Genomic DNA, 23097 nt, shown 5'->3' on the forward strand with positions numbered 1-23097 from the left:
TACACAATAGTAGAGTGTATATCCTCTATCTGTAGAGTGTATATCCAATGTGTGTGTTCTGTGCTTTTATTATGTTCCACTGTACATGGTTATATCTAAGGGAATATGTTTATTGTAATGTGTTTGAGTAGGAGTTGGGCTCCCTGTCCATGGGTGTTGCGAAGTCCCGCGGCGAATCTCTGCCTCGGGAGCCGCCGCCAGGGAGCTGTAGCTGGCAGATGAATCTCTGCCGGTGAGCCATATCTGACAGGTAGGCTGACCGCGGAGAATCGCGGTAATTCACAGCATGCAATGATTCTCTGCTCGTTGACACGGGGCCGGCGCTTTCCATAGCAACGCTATGGAAATCTTCAGTCAGCGTGATTCGCCGGTGATTTACCGCCAGCGAAATCACGTCCGTGGACAGGAGGTCCTACTGGACTTAGAAACCTTGAGGACAAACTTCGTGGCATAATCCTTTTCACGAACTCTACTGAATTTAACAGAATCTGCTAGTTTTTCTCCTCCACATGCAAGTGAATGTTCAGTGTTATTTATAACACCAAATTTGCCAGTGGATTTCGTCTAGTATTGCCGGTCTGAGTTGTTGAAGTGAATGGGGCTGATCTACAGTACCACACAAACCTGTGGACAGGTGTAATAGTGATTTTGGAGTCATGTTTTTCTAATCTATTTTTTTTCCTCTGGAGACTTTTAAAATAAAAAAAAATATTGTTTAAAAAAAAATAAATCCTACCACTGAAAATCTATGTGTAATAGATGAATGCAGCTCCTAGTCCATGGTTACAGACTGCAAACAAACTCTTCATGAAGTTTGACTCTGCCGTCAAGCAGAACTCCATTTCTTTCTGCTAAATATTTTAGTATTCAGCCCTATAAAAGCATATTTGGTTAGTGGTTTTTGCACGTAGCATGCCATTTCTCCCTTAATAGATTCTGAGCTGCATGTTCAGGTGGTATACAGGCTACACCATTGTGAGAAGAGAATAAGAAATAGTGCATGTTCCACAAGGAAGCACCTAATTAACTCTGAACTTGCATCTCCACAAGCAGACCTGTAAGAGAAAGTGGATTTTGAAAATTGAAATAAATGTAGATGTCAGCCAACCAAGTAGTCCAACTTGAGCTGTACAGAACCATGACTAAATACGTACTAGGTGCATAACAAAAACTAAAATAATTTGAAAAAAAAGTGCATACAGGAGAAAAAGTGCACATACCCATAACAGGTTAAATATTATCCGGTTCAGTCTACAGGAAAAAAGATCTATTCCAGCATGAGGCCACCTGTTAGCATGGAACTGTAGCTACAAAAGATGGAATAAAAACATTTTAAGGAGCCATTTAAATAATTAGTTACTTGTTTACCCCTTAGTGACCACCAATACACCTTTTTATGGCAATCACTAATGGGCTTTAAAACTGCACATTTAAAGGTGGTGGTATGGCTGACTTCTTGACAGCCAGGCTCCAGCTGTAATTGCCAGGAATGAAGAAACCTTTGATCCTGGAAGTTTAACCCCTTGCATGCCACAATCAATAGTTACTGTAGCATTGTTGCAGATGACATTAAGAGGAGGCTTCTCTTGTCACCCATTGGCACCATGCAATGCAATCGCAAGGTACCAATGGGTTCCCATGGCAGCTGGAGGCCTGAAAAAGGCCTGCATGTCTGCCATATAACTCAGCCTATTAGACCTCATCTCTGGCAGAGTCTAATAAAGCTGATGTCATAGGCATTCTAGAGTACACTACATAAGTAACATAATGTACTATCCTAGCAATAGAGCAATATCTTGGCGTTCAAGTGTCAAAAGTTCAATAAAGTTTTTAAATTTAGAAAAAAAATCCAGTAAATAAAATATGCATTTTTTTCCCCCAAAAAATCCCATTTTACATGGATAAAAGAGAAAAAAAAGTTACAATGTAGCACGATAGGTAATAACGTGTATTGTAATGACCAAAGTGAAAAGAATTTGTCTCGCTTGATGAACACCATAAAAATCATTTTAAAGAAGTAGTGCCCCTACTGTTACTATTTTTCTTTCAGTTGCCTCCCAATAAAAAAAGCATCCAAAAGTCACAAATACTGTACCTTACAGTGGCACCAATTAAAAGGGCAACTCTCCTTGCTAAAAAAACAAGACCTTACATAGCTCCATTGCTGGAAAAATGCAATGGGTCTTGGAATGCAAGGAAGCAGATTCTATTGTTTTTCTTTGAAAACTTTTTTTTTTCTCTGTGGTAAAACAATAAAAAAAAAAAATCTTTATAAACTTGATTATTTAAGTAATAGTGCTGATTAGAGATGAGCGAGCATACTCGTCCGAGCTTGATGCTCGTTCGAGTATTAGGGTGCTCGAGATGCTCCTTACTCGAGATGAGCACCACGCGGTGCTCGTCTCGATTAAACGAGCACTGACCATTGAATTCAATGGAGCCGGCAATACAGCCGGCTCCATAGAAAGCAATGGGCTGCCGGCTAGCGCGGGATGAATTTTCGGGAAGGGCTTAAAAATATAAGCCCTTACCTGAAAATCATCCTAAAATGTGTAAAAAAAAGTATGCTCACCTTTCCGCTGCAGCCGGAGTTCAGCCGCGTTTCGCCGGCAGTTCTCCTGAACTGCTCTGAGTAGTATTCAGCAGCCGGGGATTTAAAATCCTCGCCTGCTGAATGAGCTGCCTCTGATTGGTCACAACCTCACCAATCAGAGGCAGCTCTCACTCACACCCATTCATGAATTCATGAATGGGTGAGTGAGTGCTGCCTCTGATTGACTCAGCGCAGGGACCAATCAGGGGCAGCTCTCAGCCCTGCATGTTGCTCCTCGCCTGCCCTATCCGTTTCTGTGTCGTTTCCATCACTTTCTTGGGTTTTGCAGATTTTCACAAATGAAAACCTTAGCGAGCATCGGCGATATACAAAAGTGCTCGAGTCGCCCATTGACTTCAATGGGGTTCGTTACTCGAAACGAACTCTCGAGCATCACTGAAAGTTCGACTCGAGTAACGAGCACTCGAGCATTTTGGTGCTCGCTCATCTCTAGTGCTGATCAAGGTAAAAAGATAATTATACTATTTTTACCAAATGGTAAACACTGTGAAAACAAAACCCAAAAAACAATGGCAGAATTTCTGGGAGGGGGAAGTTCTGCCCTCCAAATAAATGATATATGTGCACCAGCATGGTGTCATTAAAAATACAACTTGTCCCACAAAAAAACAAGCTATCCCAACGAGTTATGGCTCTTGCAATGCGACCATGAAAGTAACTTAATCACTGAGGGGTCAAAATAGCAAATTGTACATTGTTTTTGTTTTAATTATGAGTGGCCACAACTGTTTAGTGATTTTTTTTTTCTTCTTCTTCATTTAAGGGACATCTGCCGCCAGGATAAACAATGCGACTATTACTTTAGTTTAGATGCTGACGTGGCAGTGACAAATCCAAAGACTTTAAAGTTGCTGATTGAACAAAACAGGTTGGTAATTTTGCACAATTCATTTACTCTATAGAAAAAAATGTAATTGCAAGATGTTTGAAGCAAACGGTTATTGGCTTGATTGCCGAGTAGCTGCTCAAAGACCCCTTTCCACAGGTGTTTAATGAATCCTTTCTTTAGGTGCGCAATAAATAAGCTTCCAAATTGCATAGAGTGTAGCTGGAAAAGAAATCGCAGCCAACCTAGTCTTAAAGAACGCTTTGTAGATGTAAATTTATGGGGGATCATCGCAGAGCAGTAAAGGATCAGACTCTATGGGAAACATTTGCTTTGTAACGTTCACTGTTTCACTTCACTTTGCCTTCAAAGTTTTTATGATTGGTATTTTTAATATTTATAGGTCTTCTGCTCTATTTGGATGATTTACAATAAGATGTAATTGTAATGGATAACTTTGTACAATGCTTTCATCTAATCCAAGATATACAGGGCCGTTTTAGAGTCCTTTTCTCTACATTTGGCTAAAATAATCTGCATATGTAATATATATATTTTTTATCTTCTCCTAGAAAAATAATTGCCCCGCTTGTGACCCGACATGGAAAATTGTGGTCAAACTTTTGGGGTGCTTTGAGCCCTGATGGCTACTATGCAAGATCAGAAGATTATATAGATATTGTACAAGGCAACAGAGTGTAAGTAAACTCCTGTGGAGCTATAGTTCTGGACATCACGAGAAGAATTGTGTTCTTAAACACAAGGACACGGGCCTGGGGCTTGGGCTTTTTTTGGAGACAAGTTGTTTTTTTTTTTTCAATAGTGCTATTTAATGTACTGAAATGTTAAAAAAAAAAGTTGAGTGAAATGAAAAAAAAAATGAAATTCTGCAACAAAAATGACATAACTTTTTTTTCTAGGAGTCAGTACAATTACTACGATACCAAATAGTTTTTTCTTTCTTTGTGTATTACTTTTAACTTTTTCCAAAGTTTTTTTTATTTCTTTTTAATTATTTTCTGCAGCCTTCCTCTGACAGCCATAACTTTTTTATTTTTCTGTCGACATAGTTGTGCGAGGGCTCCTTTCTGGCTTTTATAAATGCAGCTATATATTAAGATTTTTTTAAAATTATAAGTATGGCAAAAACTTGCAATTGCTTTGATTGCTCCTGCAGTATGATGTAATGTCATAGCATTATATTATACTGTGATTTGACAGGCAATCTACCAAGACACACCACAGGCATGCCTTGATCGGCAATCTGCCATGGCAGTCCTAGAAGCTTTAAGAAAGCCCTTAGCTGCCTTGGCAACCACACCGCACCCATACAAAGTCATTGCGTGGGGCCGTTCTGGACCCACAAACAACCATTGGGGCATTTAAATGCTTAATGGCTCTGATCAGTGGCACTGCTGAACACTTCTGTTGTGGGTGGGTATTGGCTGTAAGAAACAGCCAGCACCCATATTGTATGGAGTGTAATTGGCTCTTGATCCCCTTCCATAGATACCACAGAACTTTCAGGGCATAAATGTATGCCCTGTAGCATTAAGGGGTTAAGGAACTGCCTATTTCTTAAAGAGTAACCAGAGACACCTGATGATAAATTTAACAAATGTAATTTTTGAAAGATGGTTTGTTAGTGATTTTTGGTATTTGAGTTCCAGACAGGAAAAAGTACAAACGTTGAATATCCAGCTCCCAGATGTTACAGATATAACAGATTTTATCCTGATTTTGCTATCCTAGTGTACAAAGTTATCCTATCCCATTAACCCCTTAAAAATCAAGTGCGGTAAATATATGGCACTTGGTTTTATGCTGTAATCCTAGCCGATAACAGAAGTACAGCGTGAGATTAAAGCCTTTCCTGCTGCTGCAATCAAGCAGGAGCTAGTCAGGTCCTCAGCCTGTCAGACACAGCAGAGGACCCAGAGAAGGGAGAAGCAGTTTTTAAACCCTTTCTGCCTTTTTCTTTCCAGGCTATATAGCGCTCAATGAGCCCTATGTACGAAAGAGTGAAATTGGTAGTATTATTTCCACTATGCAATCCTGTGATCATGTGACTGCCAGGTGCCCTCTGTCACAGAAAAGCTGCAGGGTCCTATCAGACCCTGATCCGCTCTCTTAGTGACCATTGTCATAAAATAGAGATGTTTTCCCCTGTAACTGGGGCTCCTATGGATGTCCCTGCAATGGGAAAGTATGAAATTAAAAAAAAAAAAAGACAATGTGAATGATGCCCAGAGGTCTTGTGTAGAGATGAGCGAGCATACTCGTCCGAGCTTGATGCTCGTTTGAGTATTAGGGTGCTCGAGATGCTCGTTACTCGAGACGAGCACCACGCGGTACTTGTCTCGATTAAAGGAGCACTGACCATTGAATTCAATGGAGCCGGCAATACAGCCGGCTCCATTGAAAGCAATGGGCTGCCGGCGAGCGCGGGATGAATTTTCGGGAAGGGCTTAAAAATATATGCCCTTCCCTGCAAATCATCCAAAACTGTGTAAAAATTAAAAAAATATATATACTCACCTTGTCCCGGCAGACTGAGTTCAGCCGCGGCCAGCCGGCAGTTCTCCTGAACTGCTGTGAGTAGTATTCAGCAGCCGGGGATTTAAAATCCCTACATTGATCACTGCAGCAGAAATGTAGCATTATATTTAGAGCATGGGTCTGCCATAGTGGTGGTACCTCATATGGCATATTGAAATACATTGCCATCATAAGTCAACCTCTTTGACAGATATGAGTAGTAAGTTGTGTATAATACTTTATAATATGTCCTATCATATCCGTAATAGATTAAAATACTATAAATAAATATTTAACATGAAACAGAAACTGTATATCAATCTAATATGTGTTCATAATCTTAATTTGTAGTGGTGTATGGAACATTCCATACATGGCTAACGTGTACCTAATTAAAGGGCAGGCTCTTCGATCAGAGTTAAAGGAGAGAAACCATTTCATCTTGGATAGATTGGATCCTGATATGGCACTGTGTAGAAATGCTAGAGAAATGGTAAGGTTGTGCCAGGTTTGCTAAAAAACAATTTATTTATCTATTTGTGTCTTCTGTTATTTACAATAACCACTGTTCTCTGGTACTAGCCAATTTTTACAAACCAAAATATAACATTTTTGCAAACCGTGTATAACACACTGTTTGGAAATTGTCAGCCTATTCCTTATAATCTATGCAGTTAACATGAAATAGCTGCACACTTCCTTCCTAACCATTAAGCTAGGTGTGCACTAGCTGAGAATGTGAGTTGCACCCGAGAGGTACCTGAGCAACTCACATTGGACAGCATACAGACACTAGCCTGTGCATCTTTGATTTACACTGAAGCAGCACATTGACATGCATTGACGTTATTTCTTGTCTGTTATACGGACAGGAATAGGACATACAATGAGTTTTTTCATTGTGGATCATCAGTCTGTGTAAAAAAAAAAAAAAAGTCAATGTACATAGCCTTCTAGTTAATTAACACAGACGGCACATGGCCCCAAATACATGAGTGTACATGGGACCAATGGCTGACTAGTAAAATGTTACTGGCTTTTTGGGCACTCAAAAGAGAAGTACAGTGTATATAGTTTATAAAAAGTATATATTCAGATTTAGGGAATATTTTTATATAAATGCTTGGCCCATAAAGTTCTAATAATAAGGTCAATGCTCTTGGTATACTGTATTTTACAAGTCATTTTGTGCTTGCAAAAACTGAAGGAATTTATTGTTGAGTCACAAACTTTTACAGACCTTTTATTTCTGAAACTATTATTGAACTATACAGCAAAAGTTGGCAAGTATTCAACTATTTAATCCTCTGTAGTTCTTAATTTTCTGCTCGTAACTCTATACTTTTATCATCTCTTTGCATTCATCTTCATTCCTGTTGCTAACAGCTTGGATACAATATGCAAAGCCCGTGGTCAACCAGATACATTTTTGACTTCCCCATTCTGTCTGGAATGCATTTTTTTGTTTCCAAAATCTCAGCCCGAGCAGCTGGTGAGCAGGCATGGCAAGCCATGTTGTATGTCAGACATAAGCTTTGCTTTATACTGCATGGTGTCCGTCAGATCCATCCAGCCCTTCAACCTCTGTTTTAAGCTGTTATTTTTGAATGTGTTTTCATGTCTCCACAGTCTAAGCAAAATATAAAGAGAGGATAAACAAGTCAACTTACTTGATGCTTCTTCATTTTAGAGTTTACAAAGAGAGAAAAACTCCCCATCTGCGGAAGCTTTCCAAATGTTCAGACCCCCAAAGGTTTTTTTTCTATTTTTTTTCCCTTTTTTTCTTCTGCTAAGACTAGTTTTCTCTATCTTTCTCAAACACAGAAAACCCCTTTTTCAAAGTTCTACTTCTGTGTTTCTTACTGATGTAAACTTGATCGCATGCTCCCTCATTTCAGATTCTATTCAGTGTAACGATCCATCAACCTGTTCCCCAAATCTGCAAAGGCCATTAGTTCCTTCCCAGATACAAATTGCCTTCATTTTTTTTTCTCAAACTGACTGTTAGGCTTTGAGCCCATGACAAGGCTATGGGAACTCCCCTAATACTCGAGTGAGTCCACCCCTAGTTGACAATTTAATTCATTTATTTTGAAGCACTTTTATTTCCAAGGTGCTGTACAAATTAAAAATGGGTTCTAAGTACATTACGGAAGATCAAACAAGTACTGTACAATAAACATGAATTAAATATGTGACCGTAATAGAGGCAGAGAGGACCTTACCAACATGGGGAGGAGACTATAGGTGTAAATAAAAAGTGCTTGAATGGTAGTGCGGTATCAGTAGTGATTATTGTAGGTTGTAAACTTTTCTGAAGAGGTAGATTTTTCAGGTGGGTTTTGAAAGTTGGGAAGACTCTAATCATTTGGGGGCAGTGAGTCCTAGAATATGGAGGATGTATAGGAGAAGTCTTGGAGATAGCTGTATGAGAAACAGATGCGCAAAGGAGGAACAGTTGTGAAGACCAAAGTGCATATGGCAAGGTATCAGAAGATTAGCTCAGATATGCTTGGAGGGGATAGGTCTAAATATATTGGCTGAAAAAGACATGCATTCATCCAGTTTAGCCTTGCATTATTGATCTGAAGGAAGACTAAATACCCTATGAGGCATAGCCAATTTTCCCCCGTTTAGGCAAAAAAAAAAAAGAAATTTCCCGACTCCAAATCTCACAAATATCAGAATAAATCTTTGGATCAACAATCCTTCTGGAGTATGTTATTGGATGTGTGATATTGTTCTCAAGAAAGGCATCCCTCTTGAGCTATTTAGGGAGTTCACCATCACCATATCTTTGGAAGAGAGTTCCATAATAATATCAGTGCTTTCCATATTGTTGTAGAAACCTTTATTCTAATCGTAGGGAATGCCCCCTTGTTACAGATCTGGGTATACAGTGAATAGATTGAGAGAAATCGCTGTATTGACCCCTATGTATATATTTATACGCAGTTAATGCGTAATCGTCGGGTATCTTTCTTTCTAAGCTAAAAAAACCCTAATCTTTATTATCTCTCTGTGTATTGTAGTTAACTCATTCCATTGATTACTTTAGTTGCCCACCCTTTAAACTCGCTCAAGCTTCAAAAGTATTTCATATAATTTTTTTTTTCATTGTACATTGAACAACTAGTCAGATACCAACTGGCACCACAATATGTAGTCGGTTTGTCCTTTTACATCCATAGTTTTATTTTTCCAGTTCACGAAGAATGAATTACATGTTTACAATGCAACTGAGGAAAAAGTAAAGCCATTTTTTTATCATCTTTTGTACAATAATACTCTGGTTTTCTTATGTGGGAAGAGACAGATGCCAGCATACAAGGAACTATCTTGCCAAATTGAAACTTTGCAAACTATGCAATTTCCTTTTGGCTTTCTTCCTGTCTGTTTACTTTGTAATTTAAGTAAGCAAATAATTTGCATTGGCCATAAAAGTCATCTGTTTAATGTAAAGTTTTGAAACCTGGTTATCTGTTGCAATCAGGATGGGCTTTCTTGTAAAATCCAAATACTTTCCCTTCTTCCCTATGGTAAATGCTTTCATAAATTTTACTCATTTTTCCCAGATTTGTAAAAAAGAATAATTGATTATAAATTTAAATTAAAAGCCAAAAAATAAGTCAACATTTAATTTTTAAGTCTGGGATAAAAATGGGCTAAATGTCTTCTCGTTTTTTTCTTGTTTTACTTGCAGACTTTTTATATAGATTTTAATAGCCTTGTATGCCGCCTCCTAGACCTTTATATTAACTTTGATTTTTAATCAAGCTTTATTATAAATCAGTTGCTTAACAAATTACTTTGAAACTACAAGTCGTGAACATAAGAGAATCGGGTCAAAGAAGTTTGTAACATTTATTTTCCTCCCTTATGCTGGCTTTTCATCACTTGGATTATTGCTAAATGGTTAATTAAAATGCAACCCACTTCAAGCTTACACCGTTTCAAATATTTTCTCCATATTTGATTACATAATGATGATGATTCTTTCCATGAGGAAATTGACTCCTATTTCATAATCTCTTCAAAATGATTCTTTCACTAAAGTCCTTCTTGCACAACTGATACATATATCTTAATATATTTTGTAATTATTCTCTTTAGGGTGTTTTTATGTACATTACCAACCGCCATGAATTTGGAAGACTTCTTTCAACTGCAAATTACAATATAAGTCACCTTAACAATGACCTTTGGCAAATATTTGAAAATCCTGTGGTATGTATTTTAAAAATGTTTTATTCACCTTTTAAAACATTTAAAAAATTGAAACCGTGTACCCAATGTTGAGGACTGTGAATATTTAAAATTAATTAAGTATTAGACTATCAAAAGAGGGTATGCAATGTAAGGATTGAAAAAGAAACTCTGGCTATACAGACAGAGGTGTAATTAGAAAAAGCTGGGTCCCATAGCAAACTTTTGATAAGGCCCCCCTGATGCTCCACCACCCGCATCAATGGCCGAGTTGTCTAAAGCAGTGTTCCCCAACTCCAGTCCTCAGGGACTGCCAACAGGTCATGTTTTCAGGATTTCCTCAGTATTGCACAGGTGATGTAATTATTGTCAGTGCCTCACACATTGCCACAGGCGTTCTTACCATAGGATATCCTGAAAACATGACCTGTTGGTGGTCCCTGAGGACTGGAGTTGGGGAACACTGGTCTAAAGAACCTCGATACAATTAGGCTGACAAGTCTTGTTAGACTTAAGTTACAGGGTTAAAAATATGACAGTGACATTCCTAACTACTTTGAAGAGCAGCAGTAGGCAGACTTTTCAAGATGTAGCACCCATGGCAGGGAGTGGAAGCTTACATGCACATTTTTACAGTACTTGTGGGGTCCCATCTGATAAATAATGGCTGGTCAATATTTCAAGTCTGTGACCTTTCATGTACTGCAAAACATGCATGTGCACTTCCACTCCCCACAACTGTTGCTGTATTCTTTATACACAGATACATTTATATGGGCCTGGGCAGAGTTGAGATTGAGAATCCAAGTAGTTTTGCTTGTGCCACAACTATATAGGCTATATAGATGTGTGACAAGCAGGTGAACTTCATTGGATGTCCTTGGGGATTCAACTGACTCTTCTGCATTATGGGCTCACTTAGACAGGCATCTAGTATGCCTTCAATCAGATGCAGACTGTTGCTGCCCAGCTCATGCTGCAGTTACTCACTGGGTCAACGCACTTCATGCCCAGAGCTTGGCTTAAAGCAGACTGTTGTGGTACCTGGCTGGTGATACTCTTACAAACACACCCCGTCACTGACTCACTACTAATCATGTCACTTAGCACTGCAGTGGGCCTCCTCCTCATCCCCATCTCTCTTCTAGAGAGGCTGCAGCCACTGAGACTCGAGGCTCAGCCTCCACACGACATGTGGTATTGTGAGGATGCTGTTTATGCTGACAGCTGTGGGAGCATATCTGTCAGCTAGTCTTGGTCCCTTTTGTGCCGCCGACCCTGGCCCATTGGCTGGTGGATTATAAAGGTAGACTGTGTGTAGTTGATGGTGCATGACTAGGTAGTGTGGAGTACTTGCTTATGACTGGCATGTGTAAGACTACTATTGTGGTAGTTCTGCCCCTGTGTAAAGACAAAGTTAAAGGCAGAGGAACCTTAAGAGCTAGTTCCAGTCCTGGTAGAACCCCTCCCCATAAAATAAAGACTGATTTAATACACGCCTGAAGTCCATTCCAAAGAATCACTTTGCATATTTTACCGTATACACCCATAATTGGCACAAACCAACAATTTGAACTTTATGTGAATCTGAAAGAAAAAGTATATAGTAATAAATACTCACAAGCCTTTTGTGTTAATGTTTTTATTTATTTTCAGGACTGGAAACTTAAGTATATTAATAGCAATTACTCCAAGATCTTTACTGAAAACCTTGTTGAACAGGTAATTGCTGATGAAAGGATTTCCTCAATAGACTTTGGCTTATGATGCAGTATTGCATACACTAATTGTATTCTGTCATCTGTGTAGTAAGCATCTGTGAAATATTCCTTTAACACTGCAAGTATATCATTCATTGGCAATGTGTAATGGAGGGATTTATAGTACTGAATTACTCTAATAAGAAACATTTACGGTCCTTACCAAGAATTTAAGACTAGTGCCAAATAGATTTAATGTACTTGTTCTGTTTCATCGTTTATAATGCACAAATGTAGCAGAGACTGCATTGGTTGAGCATTAATAAGAAGGTAGGGTTAACTGCAATATGGGAAATTTCAATTAGTTATGTGAAATAATAAATGTATAGCTTTTATATATACTTAAGACAGCTGATCTACAAAGAATGCTATGATGCATGCATTTGCATTTTACTTCAGCAGGTAACTCTTTATCAATAAACTTAAAACCCTTAGGGCCCATTAACACTATAACATTTTGCAGTGGATATCAGTGCTGATTCTGGGCTCAGTCAGATGGGCGTTTTTTCGCGCGATTTGCGGATCGCATGACGGATGCGCATCCGCAAATCGCGTGGCCGGTGCGCGCAAGTCGCCCGCAAATCGCCCGAAAATCTGCTCCTAGCCGCGTTTCATTAGAAACGGGCCGGAGCTGTCCAGCGCAGTGCATTCAATGGAGACGGCAATACAGCCGTCTCCATTGAAAGCAATGCGCTGCGGGCGAGCCCGGGATGAATTGTCGGTAAGGGCTTAAATATATAAGCCCTTACCTGCAATGCATCCTAAAATGTGTAAAAATAAAAAATATATATGTACTTACCTTCTCCCGGCAGCTGGAGCTCCGAGCGGCCGTCCTGCAGTGGGTGTGAAGGGGGTGTGAGTCAGACCTGCCCCCTGATTGGCTCAGCGCTGAGACAATCAGAGGCATGCCTCACTCACACCCATTCATGAATTCATGAATGGATGTGAGTCAGACCTGCCCCTGATTGGCTCAGCGCTGAGAGGCAGCAGTCACTCACCCATTCATGAATTCATGAATGGGTGTGTGAGTGAAACTGGCCTCTGATTGGTCAGGCTGTGACCAATCAGAGGCAGATCATTTAGCAGGCGGGGATTTTAAAGCCCCGCCGGCTGAATAGTGCCGAGAAGCAGTTCAGGAGAACTGACAGCGGCCGCGGCTGGACTCTGGCTGCAGCGGAAAGGTGAGTATACAATTTTTTTTTATTTTAACACATTTTAGGATGAATTGCAGGGAAGGGTTTATATATTTAACCCCTTCCCGACAATTCACCCCGCGCACACCGGCAGCCCATTGCTTTCAATGGAGCGGCTGTATTGCCGCTCCATTGAATTCAATGGGCAAACATCGTTCTTCTCTGCCACAGCTGTTACAGCTGTGGCAGAGAAGAATGATTTGTCTTCTATATGTTCTCAATGGGGTCGGCGCTGCTGCCGCCTGCCCCATTGAGCGCATATACAGAAGAGAACAGGAATCGCAGATAGGTGCGATCTGCGATTTTTTTTGTTCTATAATTTATCGGACGAGCGCATAAAAAGCGCTCATGTGTCCGATACCATTGCAAAGCAATGGTTTTAAAAAATTGCCGGACGCATGCGCAAATCGCGGCTAAAAAAACCCGTCTGACTAAGGCCTCTGTGCCATTTTAGCTCTCTATTAAATACTATATGTTGTGGAACAAAAAATTGACATGTCAATTCTTGACATGATTTCCCCATATGACAGCCTCATGCAGATTTGACCCACTGACTGAGGCTAAATTTGCATGTGGATGCACATGAAAATCTGCAGCAGAATTCTTTAAGGTTCAGCCTCAAAATTCTGCCACAGATTAAAAGTGAGATGTCAGAACCTCATCGGGTTTTTCTGACACTTCAAAGGACAGCAAACGATTGATTTTGGTATTGAACAAAAATTAAAGTACGTATTACTGTGCATCTTGTGCTTGCTAAAATTAATGTTAACAGATGTCTTCAAAGAGCATCTGTTAACTGACAGAGCTTTTAGTTTATCCTTTCCCCTTTAGTACGGCATTTTTTGTATGCCCTAGAACTATTTATCAGTGTATCAAAGCAGTCGGAAGGTGTCTCTTTTTTTTTTTTTGCAGGTTCACCCAACATCTCCCCTAAACCCGTTTAGTTGTATGTAAAATTAGGAATAAGTTATTAGCTGTTAGTGACAGCTGATAACCTGGAGGAGAAGGCAGGAGGGGTATTTAACTCTTTTTGCCTATGCTTCACAGAGTACTCAGTGCTCAACGAGCGCTGTGTACTAGAAAGTGAAAGTAAAGTGTAACTTCCACTACGGGAGGCATATATCTATATTACTTCCCAACTCCGCACCATTCGCAACCAGATTGGTTGTTTGGATTTATTCATTCCCTGTGATTGGTTAAATGGGTTGGCTGATTCACGGTGATTGGTTATTTGAGTTTGCTGATTCACGGTGATTGGTTATTTGAGTTTGCTGATTCACGGGGATTGGTTATTTGGTTTGGCTGATTCACGGTGATTGGTTTAAAAAATGTAAAAAAACATGTGAATGTCCCCCAGAGGTCTCATATGATGTCATGGGGGACATAGATAGTAAAAAACATAATTACATACATCAGTAAGACAAATTTCCAGAATAAAACAACAATACATACATAACAAAGAAAATAACACAAAAACGACACAAACCTAAAACGTCACTATAAGCGCCCTGTAATCCAAAACCATAAATACTATATATCAGAACATCCGAAACAAAATGAGGAATCTGTTCCCATACTTCATTTTAGTGTAAATATAATAAATTAAAAAAAATAACTAGTAATGTTCAAAAAATCATTTTCTTAGCTTTTTACCCCTAATAAAACTAAAAAAAAAAACAGGAAAAAAGGCAGTAAAAAAGATATTTAAAAAACAGCCCTATATGTCATGGAAAAAAAACACAACAAAAATAATTTTGATAGCTAAAGGAAAAAAATATAGGGCAGAAAAACCACCAATGGGTAAAATCCCTAAAAAGTGTCTGGTCCTTAAGGTATAAAACAGGGGTTCAGATCTGTCAGGTGACAGATGTCCTGGCATTGTCATTGCAATCGCATTGTCAAATGACAGAGGAGAATTTTTGTCACTATATTTGACCATATTGATATAAGGAGTCAAAACCTGTTTTTTATATGATGCAGTTAAATTCTACTTATTCTGTCTCTTACAGCCCTGTCCAGATGTGTTTTGGTTCCCTGTTTTTTCGGAGCAGGCTTGTGATGAAATTATACAAGAAATGGAGCACTATGGACAGTGGTCCGGATCCAGTCATAGTGTAATAATTTCAATATCATGTTTTGCTTTTTACAAGCTGTGTTTTATAAAAGTTTTTACATGTTCTAAGGGTATACATATTTGTAATTTTTATTTAGGATGTTCGTATTACCGGTGGATATGAAAATGTTCCTACAGATGATATTCACATGAGCCAGATTGGGATGGACAAAGAATGGCTTCACTTCATTAGAGAATTTATAGCTCCAATAACACTGAAAGTCTTTGCTGGCTATTACACAAAAGTAAGATTGTTTATTAACTTATAGCAAACGTCTAAATACTTCCATAAAGGTTTCTAGTTTTTTTTCTTCTCTTAGAAAGTCCATTACATAGCAATTACATGTAATTGGTTTCCATGTTTGCCCAGATTCATTGTTGCGTACAGAGCAGTTGCTCATAGAATTCTAGTTTACAAATGGTAGCATTGTATCGTACGCACATTCTTCAAATCGATATTAATTGCACAAATGACACAGTTAACCCTGGAACTCCTGAGGTTTTTGACTCGCGTTTACCCCCAACATGAGTCTGTTCGACTCCCAGTTATTTCCTTTGCAGCAAACACGTGTTTGTTCTCCAGTTACTACTGTCTGGCGAATGGTGCTCTCAATTGTGGTGGGCTCTACCCAAAACCACTGTGATACATTATCTGCCATCCACAGCAAAGCATGAAGGTGGTAAGAATAAGTGACCCACAAATTAGACACTTAGCTTGTAAGTCAGTCATACTCATATTATGTAACAAGATTAAGTAATAACATTTATATGGTTCATATATAACATAGAAAGAGTGCGAAATTGTGGTATACATGGAACATGATGGACGAATAGTGAATGGGATATTACACAAAGCTAAAAGGAAGTATTTCAAATTCACATACAACATTATGGCAGGAGTCCAAGAGACTCACCTTTTAGGTGTTCTAGTGATAGCGTATAAAGGCAGCACTCCAGAAAGCAGAGTTGAATATAGTCAATAGACTTATTTTAGCCCATGGCATAAGCCCAGCGGCTGAGCTTATGCCATGAGCTAAAAGAAGTCTGTTGACTATATTCAACTCTGCTGTCTGGAGTGCTGCCTTTATACGCTATCATTGGACTACGCTTGGAACCAAGGATCCAGTTCCCCTAGCCGTGCACCTGTCTCATTTTATAAAACTCCTACCACTCATATGGGTTTTGGTGAGTGCTGCAGATATTCTTTTGCTGTTTTTAGGTGTTCTAGAGTTAAGGGGAATAAATGTTTACTAATTATTTCTAATCTACCCCTTTTAAAGTAGCGTTTCACTTCTCAGGATAGTTGTTGAGCCTAGTAGGAGTATATGCTTAATAGTGACATTTCTTGATGTCATTTGGAGACATAAGAACATTGCACTTATTTATTGTCCTCAGATGTTTCTATCTGCTAATAGTAAATATGTGAAGTTGCCAAATACTGGGCTTTTATGGTACATGTATATTTGAAATATCACAGTGTCAGTTCTTCAAAACAAAGTAGTGGGGCCTTCTTATGAGATTCAAATATATAAACAATTTGCAATCCCTGGTTTCTCGTATTGAAAAAATAAAGATCAGTGGGAATGAAATTTGTAAACTTTTCATAAGTAATCAAAGCTAATACATATATATCCATATTGTATAATAAAAGTATATATAATTAAATAATACACGTTACAGGGGTGGTGCCGCCAAGGTAACAGCCACTGTTATGTCCTGTTGTGGCATATGAATATCATAGAGTGGGATCCCACCACTCAGGGCCCACCTCTATGTTCCAGACTCGTAATACAAGATTTTGTGGTGGGGGAGGGGGGGTGGGGGGGGGGCAGGCATCGAGGAGTATTCTATATTCCCTGCAGCAGCTGCCACTAGGAAGGTGCCTTGGTGCCTGTGGCTTCCCTTAGAAACATTAACTGTGTTTATGATGATCATGGGAATCTGGACATGGCAGGAAGTATTAGAATGACTCTTTAGTCCTGGATAAACAAAAAATGGCGGCACCTTTTCTCTGACTACATGTGGACAGCACTCGTTAATCAATGTCTTAGACTAATGATGCATACTGTGCACAGTCTGCAACCGTTAGGCTAACTTCACACAGGTGAGTGCGATATGGAACTGTGTATCCCGCCCCCATACCACACTCGCCATCCATGTGAAAGCCCAGAGGATGCAAGGTGTTTTCATGTGAAAACAGCCTTGCATTGCTTAGGGGGAAGAAGTAATCCTCCGCCACGGGATTGCAGAATTTCTCCCATGCTGCCGCTGAAAATAATGGGGCTGTGATGCGAGATCACGCAGCCAGATAGAACATGCCACCATTTGTTTCCCCGCATAGCATCACATCGTGGTACAATACGGGAAAACATCGCTCATGTGTATGAACCCATTTAAAAGAATGGGGTTCATATTTGTGCATCTTGCAGCAATTTTTCCATCGCTTTAAATTCTGTTGCATTGGGTCAACAGGGAAGATTAAGCACTACACGTCTCAGTGAACGCAACCAGATCTTTGTGTTACATCGATATACTACATCCTGAACACAAGACCCTTCTCTATTTTCTCTTTATATGAAATTTTTTTTTTGCAGCCAAGTAGCTCCTTTTAAAAAGGTTTGTTTTAATTTTCATACTTTCTTCTTTTCTTAGGGACATGCATTGCTCAATTTTGTTGTGAAATATACTCCTGATCGACAGTACTATTTGAGACCTCACCATGATGCCTCAACATTTACAATCAATATAGCACTCAATACAAAGGACCTAGATTTTCAGGTAATTTTTGCTCAGTGAGGACTCTTATGGGATAACTTTCATGGAAAGCTCTTCATATCAATAGGGCATGTGTTCTTGGTACATCCCCAAACTATTCGGGAATATGAATACTATATAGCTTGCTCTCCGCTCAAGACCCCCGTCTGAGTTGAAGCAGAGAGCTGCTATATAAGAGCAGCCCCATTCAGAACAACCACAGTTCCCGCACTGCCCAGCAAAATTGGCTGGGGCCTGGGGTGATCAGCTGTTCACCTTGAGCGCCACATATTGAAAAGGGTTGTTTCTGATGGGACAACCCCTTTAAGCAAACTAATTATGCAAGCCCAAATAATTTTAGAGGCTTAAAAATAATCAATAAAAGCTGATTGTGACGTTTTATAAACTGAAAATTACTTTGCCCCCTTAGCAAAAATCAGAGTTGCCTGTGCATTTCGAAATAATTTTTTCAAAGAAATGCGTATGAGAACTTGAATCTCATTAGAACATTTACTGATGTAATCTTACAAATCAAGGACCTGTTGTGAAAACACTCACTCAAAACTAAAAATCTACTTCTTTCTGTCTTTTTGCAGGGTGGTGGATGTAGGTTTGCCAGGTATAACTGCTCTGTTGACGCACCAAGGAAAGGCTGGAGCTTCATGCACCCAGGTCGACTCACACACTTGCACGAAGGACTTCCTGTTACAAATGGCACCAGATATATTGCAGTGTCTTTCATTGATCCGTAAACATGTCCGACTCTTTGACCAATCCTACTGGCAAACCATTGGCCTTTTTATGATCAATTTTTATTTATAGAAGTTTTTCAGATCAGAGGATTTACTACTGTTTTAATAAAATATAAAACAAAAAAATGGTGCTTTGGTGCCAGCAAAATATGCAATGTTTCGTTCATTGTAGAGCAAACCCATATGTTCTTGTTACCGATCTCCGGTCTCCATAAAAAAAGGGACCTTTATTATTAGCAGTAGAGGCATCCAATATTAAATATATATAATGTTTTTGTAAAAATAGTGACAAGATACCTCAACTAGTTTGCTAATTTTCTAGCAAGTCATTTGACTGAATATGTCATATGCAGACCTTGTTAATAGGTTTGCAAGAAGGGAAGGAATAATGCCTCCCCTAAATAACCACTCCTTGATTAGCCAATTCCTTTTTTTTCAATCCCTTTTTTTTTTGCCAAGTCTGTAAGACCTAATACGGCCTGCAGTTAAATTAGAATGTTACAGACTGGTAATAGGATTCATACATGACTGCTTGTAACTCATGGATCTTATGTAAATCCTAAGCATTCCACTTAAACTTGCACTAATTTACATCACAAGCAATAATCCATTGATGGGAGTATTAATATGCCTTTGCTGCCCCTTCACAGAGAATAGTGTTAGAGCTCAATGGTGCGCTATGGTATGAAATTATATTTTTGCAATTACGTTATACGAAAATTGTTTCTTGTCAGCCTTTTTTTTATTTTATTTTTTTAATACAGAGACTGCAGTGGTCACTAAAATTGTGACTACAAAATAAATAAAACAAATAGATTTTAGCATGAAGATAAATATGACAGAGCAAATATTTATGATGACCATTAATAATCTAATTCTCCCAAAGAAGAATGTTTTTTTTTTCAGGTAGACTATGAAAAAAAATGCTCAAATGAATAAACCATGTGAAAGAATAGAAGGTTGTTGGTAAACCCTTGCACATGTCTCAACATACAATTCCTTTTTCTCCAATACATAGTTGACATACACAATCTCTCTAGTTCTCTTAATGTTGTAGCATTGTAACATGCCAACGTTTCCAAAGTTTTATTTAGAATTCGAAAAAATAAAAACCCAACTGTCAACCTCTTTTTAATATATTTTAGGGTTTATTCTAAGGCACAAATGATAGTTAATATGTCTTGAAAACTCTGCTTCTAGTAGACAGTTGTTTTGTGTCCAGAGAGCAAAAAGCATAGACATTTTAAGATATTTTTTTTTTTTTTTTTTTTTAAATGGGTACAGGTACATTTACAAAACAAAAGAGTTTCAACGAGTATTGTTTTCAAATACTCTTAATTTGCAAGGACTTGTCTTTTTCATCCAGATTGAAGCTGATCCGATAATCAAATGATCAAATCAAATCTGTCTTTGAAAACTCCCAGGCAACCCAATCAGCTGTTATCATGCGAGGAAGCTATGGCCAGTCGTCCTACATTGAGTTGTGTTACGTGCTAGCCATTAAAGGCTCTGTTGATCATATAATATATGCTTAGGACTCATTTATGAGGGCAAAAGACACTCTTTTAGTAGCTCTCTGCTTTGGTTAATAAATTCCAATGTCTTGTGAAGCTGCCCTTTAAAGCTTAAGCAAGTGTCAAGGTTTGGTGATCTTTTGGAATTGATAGGTCAGCAGTGAACCAGAATATTTTATAACCATTGTATCTTTTTAAATCTCTGATACTTTGAGAAATGTGTTTTCTTCATTTTAGTCTAGAGCTACACAGGTGATGGAGCTATACAGGTGACATCCAGTCAGGTCATATGTGTGTTAGATATTCTGTAATCAGGTTCATGCTGTCTGAACCAGCGGCAGCATGAACCCAGGACAAGAATACCCATTGCTGTATATGTTTTTTTTTATTTTAAAATGCTGTTGCATTTCAGAAGAGACCTACTTTGAAGTTTGACACGGAGCTGAGGTTTGAGTCACAGAGGAAGACCGTGCTAGCCTCTCCCTGCCCAAAGCATGTAGACTGACAACCCTCTCCCCTTTTGTGTATAGGGAGACTGCTGTCAGTCTTAAGGCTGTGGGTGGGGAGAGGCTGGTGTGGTCCACCTCCAGGACTCGGAATTCATTTTTCGAGTCAAACTTCATAGTGTATTTATTTTGAAACGTCACAACATTTCAGAAAAAAAACATACACATGGGTGGTAGGCACTGTCCTGGGTTTATGCTGCCAGTAGTTAAGGCAGTATGAACTGATGATGGAATCACTTTAAAATTTTTTTTTGAAAGGATGACTTATATTGTTTTTCCTTTAAACCAGAACAATTGAATAAGATTTTTGTTTGTTGGTTATCATCCAAAGGAGAGTTAGTAGCTTCAGCTATGAACTTGTTATTACAGTGTATGGGACACGTAATAAAAATGAAATGCATTTGGCCCTGACTGAATCAACTATTGAAGGACAAGTTTAAGTGATCAGATTCAAAAACCAAAAAAATATCAGGTTGTCCACCACTGACGCTCAGTGCTGAATGGTGCTTTTTGTATGTAGATTAAATGTGACTCTTTGCAGATTCTTTTTTGATGTCTTTGAATCACACAGTGCCTTTTTCCGAACTTTCCACTGGGAAGGATATCTCTGCTGGAAATGCAGCAAACTTTTCAGCTGATGTATTTTTTTTAGCATTGTAATAATGGCAATCGGGTTTTAGAAATGCTTGTATATTTTAAAGAAATACTGTGTGCAATTTAGGTTTTATGAAACATTCATTTTACTTGAACTGTATGTGAAGAGTCTTCCGTTAAACTTGCAATTTTGTCAATCAAGGTGATCTCGTGAAACTTGTTACACAGATGATGTTGATACAATTTGTTTTACATGTGCTGTACCTGGAGAGAACAACCTTTAAAGTATTAGTATGTCAGTGTGAATAAATGTTAATTTAAAACTTAACTATCTTTGCTTGCATTATTTTCTAATATGTTTTACCAATTCTACTTGATGTTGGACAATCACTTGTAACTTCTGAAAGATATCAGGTAAACGGAACACCTTTTTTTTTTTTTTTTTGTTAGAAGAATCTCAAAAATATGCCCATCATAGAAAGTCTTACTGCTGTGACCGCCTAGCAATCATCTGTAATTACTGGGAGAACCTAGCAGTTACTGTTGAGTTCTGGGCCGTTGTCAACACCCAAAAAACCTGGGCACATGCTGGGGCCCACTGAGCCTGAGAGGTCCCCCTCGGGTGAAATCAATCCAGTCGCTGTTCGTTGTAATTTAATTGTAGCCACGTCCTAAAGACGCGTCATATAACTCGCTATGATGGTGGCACTGCAAGAAGCTAAGCACTTGGCACCTTCTCTATTATGCAGGTAGCATGATGATTTAATTGCCTCACCTGCATAATTCTACATGATTCTGGCCAGAAAAGGCACAGTTAGGGAATAGAAGATGCTATTGGGAGCATGATGGAGGTGAGTTTATTTTATAGCTGGGGTACAGTGGGGCATATAAATGGGTCAGAGGGCCCACATTTACTCTGCTGCTCACATAAACTGAATCCGGCCCTGTTCCAGGCTTATAGTCTGTTCTGCAACAGATTAAAAAAAAATAATTACACAGTACCAATCAAAAATCAAAGCGCTGTCCAGTAATCTGGAATTACTGACTCGTCCAGAGAGAGACTTTGTAGCCACTGTCTACTTTTGCTAATGGTAAGCATCTGTTTTACATTAGGGTTGTCTAAATTTTTTTGGTATGATCTACTGTATTTTTCAACCTATAAGATGCACTTAGGTTTTAGAGGAGGGAAATAGGGAAAAAATATATTTTGAACTCCCCAGAACCAGGCAACGAGGGAGGTATTAAAAGAGGAATAAAGAGCAGTAGTACTGCCTTGGAATGAAGATCTAATATAATAAGGACCCAGTAAGTCCATGCATTAAATGGGCAGATCATTGATTCCAGTTGGAACTGTGTAATGCAGACAATCATAAGGGTTCCCAAAAGTGAACACACCAGCTTATATTGAAGAACATCAGTTGGACAATCGATGGCAAATGTCTAGGCACATAGGGTACCAGTCTTCTAGATTAGATTGAACGTGTCAAAATTCTAACCTAGCCGGTAGCTGTGTGATAAGGACGTGGGATCCTTATTGCACTGCTGCCTTCCGTTCCGCTCCATAGCAGTGGAGGATAACAGTCTTATCCAGTCTTCTAGGCGTGGGCTTCACCTTCTTTCTACATTCCTTCATATGGCCTGATCATCTGGCTCGTTACATTACTACCCACATCAAAGGGGCTGCTCCTTTTCCGGGCCCTATGAGCACTAGGACCCGATGGAGCTCT

At 38.9% G+C, this 23097-nt stretch overlaps 1 protein-coding gene across 2 annotated transcripts in view; it reads left to right on the forward strand.

Moving 5' to 3' along the window:
* The window catches only part of PLOD2 (procollagen-lysine,2-oxoglutarate 5-dioxygenase 2), a 140743-nt gene extending 119045 nt beyond the window's left edge, over positions 1 to 21698 (forward strand). The window contains exons 11-20 of one of the 2 annotated variants that reach the window (XM_066599346.1): positions 3378 to 3482; positions 4013 to 4138; positions 6330 to 6471; positions 7669 to 7731; positions 10092 to 10205; positions 11841 to 11906; positions 15147 to 15251; positions 15349 to 15495; positions 17903 to 18028; positions 18601 to 21698. In XM_066599346.1, the coding sequence (XP_066455443.1) occupies positions 3378 to 3482; positions 4013 to 4138; positions 6330 to 6471; positions 7669 to 7731; positions 10092 to 10205; positions 11841 to 11906; positions 15147 to 15251; positions 15349 to 15495; positions 17903 to 18028; positions 18601 to 18756 (1150 nt within the window). In that variant the 3' untranslated portion in view covers positions 18757 to 21698. The remainder of the gene's footprint in view (positions 1 to 3377; positions 3483 to 4012; positions 4139 to 6329; positions 6472 to 7668; positions 7732 to 10091; positions 10206 to 11840; positions 11907 to 15146; positions 15252 to 15348; positions 15496 to 17902; positions 18029 to 18600) is intronic. The other variant, XM_066599356.1, reaches the window with a different exon arrangement.
* Positions 21699 to 23097: the final 1399 nt, after the last annotated feature.

Source organism: Eleutherodactylus coqui, chromosome 1 (genome assembly GCF_035609145.1).
Source record: "Eleutherodactylus coqui strain aEleCoq1 chromosome 1, aEleCoq1.hap1, whole genome shotgun sequence".
Lineage (NCBI taxonomy): Eukaryota > Metazoa > Chordata > Amphibia > Anura > Eleutherodactylidae > Eleutherodactylus > Eleutherodactylus coqui.